Raw genomic sequence first — 10,667 nt, forward strand, 5'->3', positions numbered from 1 at the left:
AGGCACCCTCTGGCCACACCCGTACCTGCCTCTGAACCGGTCTGGTGACTTTGACCTTAGGCCTGTATGCTGGCATTAGCATAACAGTGATGTGGTCCGAAGCGCCGAGATGGGGGAGGGGTGAGGCCTTGTATGCTCCTCTCAGTGGTGTGTATACCTGGTCCAATGTGTTGTTTCCCCGAGTAGCAAAATCAATGTGTTGGTACACATGAGGAAACACTGTTTTGAGATTTGCATGATTGAAATCTCCAGCCACGATGAGAAGTCCCTCTGGATGGGCAGTCTGCTGTTCACTGATGGAGCTGTACAGTTCACTCAGTGCCTTGTCTCTATCGTTGTTGTTACAGCTGGGAGGGATGTAGACTGCAACAAGCAGGATGGCAGAAAACTCCCTCGGTAGATAGAAAGGCCGGCACTTGATGATAATAAACTCCACAAGAGATGAACAGTGTCTGCAAACCACCACAGTGTCCTGACACCACGTCCCTGATGTACACACAGACCCCGCCACCGCGGGTCTTACCTCCTTCAATGAGGGCTCTGTCTGCTCGGTAGCAAGTTAGCCGGTCGAGCTGGATGGCGGAGTCCGGTACGTTGTTGTTCAGCCATGTTTCCGTGAAAACGAAAACACAGCACTCTCTCACGGTCCGCTGGGTCGATCTCATGAGGTGTATGTAATCCAGTTTATTGTCCAAGGAGCGTACATTGGCTAGTACGATGGTTGGTAAAGCCGGCTTGTGTGGGTTAGCCGCTAGCCTGGCCCGGATACCTCCGCGCTTTCCTCGCTTCTGCCTCCTCTCGCAGCACCTGCGGCGCTTCCTCTGCGGATGTGCTGCAGTACTGGGGGTCGGTGTCGAAGCGGGCCGCCGGAGAAGGCCGAGGTTGTGTAGCTCCTCAGCGTGTGTCGGGTTTAGTTTCCAGAAAAAAGTTTTGCTGATGTCAAAAAGAGTCCCACGGCTGTATGTGCGCCTTGGGACGGACAAACGCGACACAAACGTAAAATCACACGGGCACACTGACGAAGACAAACATGTGAAACACACCATTTTCGGGACAGAGAGGGGCCGCTGCGTCCGTACGCGCCGCCAACTCAGGTTGCTCATTCAAAGCCTTCCAAAGTTTACACTACATTACATTAAACAGTGACAGAGACAGTGTGTCTCAGTATAAACACAAGCGTGTTGTTTAAAATCAGTTTGTGTGTCTGTCAGTTGTGGTAGGAACATACGTTGCTGACAGGAGATCGGGAGCCGGGGTATGGGGTGTCCATGGTCCTGGACCATCTTGCTGGGATGGGCTCCTTCCTGGACTCCTCGGCCTGGGGGGACTCCTCGGCCTGGGGGGACACCGCCTAATGAAACATTAACACCAAAAAAAAAGTCATAGCAGTTAGGTCATGAACACCATAGTTAAAATGTAAAACACTAAATGCAACACAGAAGGGCGTCTTCTGTGTAAGTACCTGCGGAGGGGGACTGGATGGCCTTGGCTCCTCCTGGTTGAGCCTACTCCATCTCAGCCTTGCTGCCTCGGACCGCCTTCCCTTCCTGGGCATCCTGCTGGAGAAAAAAAAGGCAAATCCAAAACAACAACCTAACCTAAAATACTAAATCTGCCTACCTAAATTAATCTAGTGAATGTACTCTACTCTAAATTGAACTAAAATAAACCTTAAACAATATAGTCTTATTATATATAATGTGGGAAAAAATAGAATAGTAATGTGACAGTGATGAATGAATAGGAGTGATGTGTGCAGATGCTGTTGAGTCCCGTCGATGAGAGTGCTGTCAATGAGCGCTTTAAAACCTTTTACCGTGACCAAAGAGAACCTGCAATAAAATTGAATTTCATTCTGTTAGATCGAGTTTGTGTCTGTGTGCAACAGGCTAGCAGCATTACAGGCACATCTTAAACAGCTCAAACAAAGTCTCTAGGTAAAAGAGAGCAGATTAAAATAAATCACATGGGGTTTTATCAACAGAAAACTGTACATTAATTACCAAAAGTGAAATTAGACATGTCTGAATGTACACACTTTTATAGTCAACCTAGGACAGCTATTAAACAGATTACATTTACTTAGAATTGTGGAAAGCATTATCAAATATGGCTATCTGCATAATTATTTGTGGAGGAAACGATCCTACTCATTATCAAAACTGGTCTCTCTCTCTCTCTCTCTCTCTCTCTCTCTCTCTCTCTCTCTAATCATCGGACACAAATCAAATTAAACGTCATCGTGTCACTATATTTTTGCGGCGTAAATTGCGAGTCAGATCGCTGCCAGTCAAATCAATGAGACCACTCACAAATTCTAAATAAAACACAATACGCAGTTCATGTAGCTTATCACAACTTCACATCAACGTTACGTCATGACCGGTGGCACCAGGTGAGCAGTCAGTCGATCAAAGAGTCTCAACATGAACTAATTGTTGAAGTGGAACAACACACAATAATTTGAGTTACGACACAACAGATCCTTTTTATAATCTCTTCCACATCAGAGAAGCAAAGTCAGCTGTTTATTGTTGTTGTTTCCCGTATACACAGTTTATCGCGGGGTCTCGTGTACGTCTAGGATTCTCGTGTGACCTCGTGATCTCGCGTGAATACGGCCGGCTTGCTACGCTGCCGTTACACTGCCAACACCGGAGTGTGTCGCGCATCGTGGGATGGCATATTCTTACCGTGAGGAATATATCTATGACATATTGCACATTCCTACTTCATACCCGTAAACATGATGTCTAGCTACACTTATATTACCTTTTTTGAATTACTAATTTAGGCTAGTGTCATTAAGCGAGCCCAGTAGAAAAAACGTAGCATATGTACTTACCTCTGATGCAATCAAAGGGGAAGAGCTAAGCCGCTGTTGTGGTGATTCAAACCACCCCGAATTCTGTAGACCTGATGTAGAGCAGAGAGATATTGAGTTTAAAGAAGACAAAGACAAGTACTCCAGTTTCACCTGTTGCAAGAGGGAGAACACAGCTTTGACAGACTCCGCAGTCTGTTCACCATCACACCCAGCTGAGTTCTCCGCTCTCTCTGGCTCCAGCTAGTTTTATTAAATCACACAAACGGTTACATATTTGTTATTATCTTCATACAGGGTAGTCTGCTGAGTGCAGCCGTTGCCTGGGTGTGTGTGTGTGCCCTTTTCTCGGACCATCGTGTCCTTGAGTACACTCTGTGCCTAGATTCAGATGCTTTGTAACAGTTTCTAGTTGTGCTCACACACAGACCTCAGGCGTAGGTTTGCACTCAGACACAAACAGCAACTTCTGCAAAAACACTCTGCTGATTATACAACATTCTTAAAAGCAATAGTTCAACATAATCACACAGTTTAATATCTTTAAATGATTATTAGGCACTTCAGATAATATAATCCACAATAGTAAGATGTTCTGTGTCTGCTTTCAGTTCTAACCAAGGGGAGTCTCCTATTTCTCTGCTTATCTGCTCGTCTCTCTCTCTGTGTGTAGGCCTTGAACCTGCAACTCCTGCAAAACACTTATACTAGTTACACAACACTCAAAAGCAATATACTCTGTGTGACCTTATACTTACCCAGATACATTTAACACACATCTATTTTAATTCAAACATTATTATACATTTCCACACCGCACGGGGGCTTTTATATGATGGGTGTGCGAAAAATGCGAATAGCCAATCACAGTCCTGCTGGATTCGCTGTCAAATCAGATGACTGCTATATGTCACATCATAGGCATAGCAACAGCAGGTTTAAACACAAACAACGCAGATTGAGGTCACTACAGAAAATGTCTTGCTTGGGCTGCCTGTGTTACTGCGTGTCAGTTGCTCTGCTGTCTCTGTCATTTTAGACAGACAAGTTCAAATTAGGTGCCAATAACTGCTAATTACTAGTGCATCAGCAACATGTTAGCAATTACCATGTCTTTAATTTATAGTGGCTAGAAATGAGTGGCTAATGCTAATTAGCAACATGCTAGCAATTAACATTAGCATGTTAGCAATTACCATGTCTTTAATTTTTAGTGGCTTAGTGGCTAATGTTAATGTGGCTGATGCGCTAGCAATAATAAAAATAAAGATAAATAAAAAATAAAAATAAAGATTTGAAGAACAAATAGTGTGGACGCCCTCTCTGGGGCAGCCACACTAATAAAAAAAAATGTGGATAACTGTCTGTCTCTCTATCTATGTCTCTGTGTTTGTGTCTGCGAGAGAGAAGGATAAAATGGCCGACATAGAAAATGTAGTCTTGATAGTCATTGATATCATATAGAGACTTCAACAAAGTTAGTCAGGCAGGCTTGAGGTTGCCAAGCAGCCAGATGAGCTGCAGGTCAGGTCATTCAAAAAGTACACCTCAAATAGTCATTGCCCTCTGGGCATCCACACTAATAAACTTGAATAACAATAGTGTGGCTGCCCTCTGGGGCACAGAAAATTTAATAATGACAGCAGAATAAACCTGGCAGACAATGTTATACTAATATACTCTAAATGACTACCTTCATTTTCACTGTTGGGTTTGGGCAAACAAATTGGCTTTATTAATACTGAATGCATAAACCTGGTTACTACTACACTACTGTGCACATAGTACATTAGTACTACAACATAAATCTTACTTGCTTCACGTTAAGTTTATTAGTTCATATATATTAAACCTATGGAATTTAAATAGATGGAAATTTTTCTATGTAATTGATGCATAAGTCCTGCATTTTGGCCAAAATATTTTTTTTGATGGTCAAATCAAATCAAATCATATTTTATTTGTATAGCCCAAAGTCACAAAGTACATTTGCCTCGGAGGGCTTTACAATCTGTACAGGGAGTGACACCCTCTGTCCTTAGACCCTTGGTTTGAGTGAGGAAAAATCTGCCCACAAAAACCCTTTTAACAGGGAGAAAAAGTGTAAGAAAGGAAGAGCCACAGAGGAGGGATCCCTCTCCCAGGATGGACAAACGTGCAATAGATGTCACATGTACAGAACAAAGTAGTCCCCCGGCAGTCTAATCCTATGGCAGCATAACCAAGGGATGACCTGAGCCAGCCCTAACTATAGGTTTTATCAAAAAGGAAAGTCTTAAGTCTACTCTTAAAGGTGTTGACCGTGTCTGCCTCCCGAACCCAGAATGGTAGTTTGTTCCACAGAAGAGGAGCTTGATAGCTGAAAGCTCTGGCTTCCAATCTACTTTTGGAGACTATAGGAACCACAAGGAACCCAGCATCCTGAGAGCGCAGTGTTCTAGAGGGGTAGTAAGGTAAAAAAGGGAAGGGAAAAATTCTAAATTCTATTCTAGATTTAATAGGTAGCCAATGCAAGGAAGCCAAAATGGGAGAGATGTGATCTCTGATCTTGGTTCCTGTCAGAACACGTGCAGCAGCATTCTGAATTAGCTGAAAAGTACTAAGAGACTTATTAGAGCAGCCTGATAACAAAGAGTTACAATAGTCCAGCCTTGAAGTAACAAATGCGTGGACTAGTTTTTCTGCATCCGCCTGAGAGACAATGCGTCTGATTTTAGCGATGTTACGTAAGTGGAAGAATGCAGTCCTCGAAATTTGTTTTATGTGGACGTTAAAGGACAAATCCTGATCAAAAACAACTCCAAGATTCTTTACAGTGGAGCTGGAGGCCAGGGTGATCCCATCTAAAGTAACTAAGTCTCTAGAAAGAGAGTTTCTGAGGTGTTTGGGTCCAATTACAAGAACTTCAGTTTTGTCTGAATTTAACATCAAAAAATTGTAGGTCATCCAACTTTTTATATCCTTAAGGCATGCTTGGAGTTTAGTGAACTGATTGGTTGCATCAGGCTTGATCGATAAATATAATTGGGTGTCGTCAGCATAACAATGAAAATTGATAGAGTGATTCCTAATAATGTTCCCTAAAGGAAGCATATATAAACTGAATAGAAGTGGTCCAAGTACAGAACCTTGTGGGACTCCATGACAAACTTTGGTCTGCATGGAGGATTCATCATTGACGTGAACAAACTGAGATCGATCTAAAAAGTACGATTTAAACCAGCTTAGGGCGGTTCCTTTGATGCCAATTCGATGTTCCAGTCTCTGTAAAAGAATTTGATGGTCAATGGTGTCAAATGCAGCACTAAGATCTAACAGGACAAGTACAGAGATGAGTCCTTTGTCTGATGCCATTAGGAGGTCATTTGTAACTTTGACTAATGCGGTCTCTGTGCTATGATGCACTCTAAATCCTGACTGAAAATCCTCAAATAGACTATTGTTATGGAGAAAGTCACACAGCTGATTAGCTACAGCTTTCTCAAGTATCTTAGACAGAAAGGGAAGGTTTGATATCGGTCTGTAGTTGGCTAAGACCTCTGGGTCTAGAGTGGGCTTTTTAAGAAGAGGTTTAATTACAGCTACCTTAAAGGACTGTGGTACATATCCTGATAATAAAGACAGATTAATCATATCCAATAACGAATTACTAACTACAGGTAAAACATCCTTGAGCAACCTGGTTGGGATGGAGTCTAAGAGACAGGATGACGGCTTAGCTGCAGAAATGATTAAAGTTATTTGATGAAGGTCGATGGGGGAAAAACAGTCTAAATACATATCAGGTTTTACAGCTGTTTCAAAACTTGCTGTATCAGAATGCAGATCAATGCCTGTTGAGGGCAAGAGGTGATGGATTTTGTCTCTAATAGTTATAATCTTATCATTAAAGAAGCTCATGAAGTCATTGCTACTTAGACCTAAAGGAATAGATGGTTCAGTAGAGCTGTGATTCTCTGTTAGCCTGGCTACAGTGCTGAAGAGAAACCTGGGGTTGTTCTTATTCTCCTCAATTAAAGAAGAGTAATAGGCTGCTCTGGCATTACGGAGAGCCTTCCTGTATGTTTTGAGATTATCTTGCCAGACTAGATGAGATTCTTCCAGTTTAGTGGCACGCCATTTGCGTTCAGATTTACGTGCCTCTTGCTTTAATTTACGAGTCTGCTGGCTATACCATGGTGCTAGCCTTCTTTGTTTAATTATCTTCTTTTTCAGAGGTGCAATAGAGTCTAGAGTTGTCCGTAATGAGCCTGTAATACTATCAACAAGATGGTCTATTTGTGGGTGGCTAAAGGAAGTAGACAAGTCCTCTGTTACAGTTAGACATGGCATTTGATTCAATGCTGAAGGAATCACTTCCTTAAATTTGGCTACAGCACTATCAGATAAACATCTGCTGTAGAAGCTTCTACACAAAGGCTTATAGTCCGGTAGTATGAACTCAAAGGTTATTAAAAAATGGTCAGACAGAAGAGGATTCTGTGGGAAGACTATTATATTATCAATTTCAATGCCATATGAAAGAACAAGATCAAGAGTGTGGTTCAGACAATGAGTCGGTTTATTTACACTTTGACAAAAGCCAATTGAGTCTAATAGAGAGATAAACGCAGTACTAAGACTATCATTGTGGTTGTCCACATGAATGTTAAAATCACCTACAATAATTACTTTATCTGTTTTAAGGATCAAGCCTGATGCAAATTCTGCAAATTCAGATAAAAATTCAGAATAAGGACCTGGAGCTCGATATACTGTAACAAATAAAATTGGCTGTAAAGTTTTCCAGGTTGGGTGAGTGAGGCTAAGGACAAGACTTTCAAATGAATTATAATTTAGTTTAGGTTTGGGATTTATTAATAGACTTGAGTCAAATATGGCTCCAACTCCACCACCTCGACCAGTACTTCGAGGAACATGAGTATTATAATGACTCGGAGGAGTGGATTCATTTAAGCTAACATATTCATCCTCCTGCAGCCAGGTTTCAGTGAGGCAAAACAAATCAATATCATAGTCAGATATTAATTCATTGACTAAGACAGCTTTAGATGACAAAGACCTGATATTCAATAGTCCACATTTAATTCTCTTATTTTGGACTGTTGGAGATGTTGATTTAATTTGTATTAAGTTTTTATGATGAACTCCTCTTCTGTTTGTTTTATCTTTAAATAATGTAGGTGGACGGGGGACAGACACAGTCTCTATACTAAAGGACTGGGTGGGCAACTGCTCTAATGGAGGCGCAGAGAAGCGTGTAAGACTGCAGCTCTGCTTCCTGGTCTCAACTCTGGGTTGTCGACATGATTTTGGTCAGCTAATAAACTTGGCCATATTTCTAGATATGAGAGCTGCTCCATCCAAAGTGGGATGGATGCCGTCTCTCCCAATCAGACCAGGTTTTCCCCAGAAAGGTGTCCAATTGTCTATGAAGCCCACATCGTTTGCTGGACACCACCTCGACAGCCAGCGGTGAAATGACGACATGCGGCTAAACATGTCATCACTGGTCACATTGGGGAGGGGACCAGAGAAAACTACGGAGTCCGACATCGTTTTGGCGTATTCACACACCGATGAAACATTAATTTTAGTGACCTCCGATTGGCGTAACCGGGTGTCATTACCGCCGACGTGAATAACAATCTTACTGTATTTACGCTTATCCTTAGCCAGCAGTGTAAAAAAAGACTCGATGTTGCCCGCTCTGGCCCCCGGGATGCATTTAACTATGGCCCCCGGTGTCGCTAACTTCACGTTTCGGACTATGGAGCTGCCAATGACCAGAGTTGGCCTCTCAGCGGGTGTGTCGCTGAGTGGGGAAAATCTGTTTGAAACGTGGAGCGGTTGGTGGTGTACCGTGGGCTTCAGTTTGGGGCTATGCCTCCTTCGAACAGTCACCCAGCCTCCCGGCTGCTCGGGAACTACCGGGGGACGGCTAACTGAAGCTACCTGTGGCTGTACCGCACCGGCTACAGGGGACTGGCTAACTATCTGAGCTACTGACTGTTCGGTGGTGCGGTACTGTGCCTCCATCCTATATTCTTGCAGCTCTTGTGTGATGTCGCCATCTGGCCACCACAGGAACCTGAGAAGGTCGGCATCTTCTGGTGGGACTTTCACCTGATGGAACATTGATTCCACATCCGCCATTATTGCGACTTGCTCTTGACGGAACCTTGATAAGACGCCAATCAGACTACTCGTCATGTCAGGCCCTTGCAATAGTTGTTGGTTGAGTGTGGTGCCTTGATTAGAAGCTCCACAGTTGAATACCACACGTATTTTGTGCTTCTTAGGGTGGTAGATGCCATGATGTGGGATAAACCACACCTTTCCATCACTCCAGCTTAATTCTTTATCTGGCACCTTTACAGCGTAGCCATGGTTAATTATGTTGTTCATGAAGCTGACATAGTCCTTCTTGAACGTCTGGTTTCTCTGAAGCTTCTTCTTCATGTTGAGTGCTCGCTGCTCTGCCACTGCTTTATTGTTGGCCATTTTTACATCTTTGTTTTTCAACGGCAAACCAAGGCAAGGCAAGGCAAGGCAAGTTTATTTGTATAGCACAATTCATACACAAGGCAATTCATAGTGCTTTACAGAGGCAAGGAAAAACATTTGACATTAAGACAAGCAATAGCAATAGAAATAAAAAATTAAAAAGAAGAAAATTTGATTAAAAATATCAGAATGTCATTTAAAATCATCAAAACAGCAAATTTGAAAACAATTTAAAACATTAAACGAATCACTGGATTATGATTACAAATTCTTTAAAAGTTCTTTAAAAGAGCTCAGCCATAAGCACGTGAAAATAGAAAAGTTTTTAACCTGGATTTAAAAGTGCTAAGAGTTGGGGCTGATTTCAGTCCTGCTGGTAGTTTGTTCCAGTTGTGAGCAGCATAACTGCTAAATGCAATAGAGTAATGGCCATTGACCATCTTGGCTGACTCAGAGACTCTGTCCATGAACAGCTGGTCTTCCTTCGACATTTCCAAATGCTCTCCTTGAGCATTCTCAGGAAAATCATGCTTGAATTGCTGAGTCCATAATTCTTCCAGTCGAGACACTGAGCTGCGATTCATCTTAATCTGTAGGTTTCCATGCTTTGACCAACTTGTGATGTTACCACGCAGCGGTCCGTTTACGGTCCATCCTAGGGCTGTGTGTACCGCATACGGCCCATCTTTGACACTGCGGATTACTTCCAATGGTTCCAGGGCTTTCACCACATCACTTCCAATCAACTGCGTTGGTATTCGTACACCTTTTAGATGGTAAATGGTAAATGGACTGTATGGACCTTTCTAGTCTTCCGACCACTCAAAGCGCTTTACACTACATATCTCATTCACCCCATTCATACACATTCATACACTGATGGCATTGGCTACCGTGCAAGGTGCCAACTGCTCATCAGTTTCAGGAGCTAAGCATTCATACACATTCACACACCAATGGCACAGCCTTCGGGAGCAATTTGGGGTTCTTGCCCAAGGACACTTCGACATGCAGACCGGAGGGGATGGAACCACCATTCTTCTGATTAGTGGATGACTCACTCTACCTCCGAGCCACAGCCGCCTATCAATAATCCTTTTGGTTTTGGAAACAATTTATCTTTGATTGTTTACCTTCTAGTGAGCCATCACACTGCAGGAGAGTTTACACCTAATGGAACTGAGCCATTGTTAGGTCGACAGGTCAAAGTGTCTGCTGTCACTCTATAGTGTCAAAAAAAAGACAAAAAAGACACTTCATGTAAACCAACCAACTATATCACTAACTGTATAATGTCGTATATGTTTGTGATTGTCTTTGCCTGTAAGTGCATTTT

The 10,667-nt window shown here is 42.6% G+C and overlaps 1 protein-coding gene across 1 annotated transcript in view; it reads right to left on the bottom strand.

Annotated features, from left to right (window-relative positions):
• The window catches only part of LOC113745880 (uncharacterized), a 27,393-nt gene extending 18,065 nt beyond the window's left edge, over positions 1 to 9,328 (bottom strand). The window contains exons 1-2 of the mRNA XM_027279448.1: positions 8,835 to 9,328; positions 1,281 to 1,351 (exon numbers count right to left, since the gene is read on the bottom strand). Coding sequence (XP_027135249.1) covers positions 1,281 to 1,351; positions 8,835 to 9,328 — 565 coding nt within the window. The remainder of the gene's footprint in view (positions 1 to 1,280; positions 1,352 to 8,834) is intronic.
• Positions 9,329 to 10,667: the final 1,339 nt, after the last annotated feature.

The sequence above is a fragment of the Larimichthys crocea genome, chromosome I, assembly GCF_000972845.2.
Source record: "Larimichthys crocea isolate SSNF chromosome I, L_crocea_2.0, whole genome shotgun sequence".
NCBI lineage: Eukaryota > Metazoa > Chordata > Actinopteri > Sciaenidae > Larimichthys > Larimichthys crocea.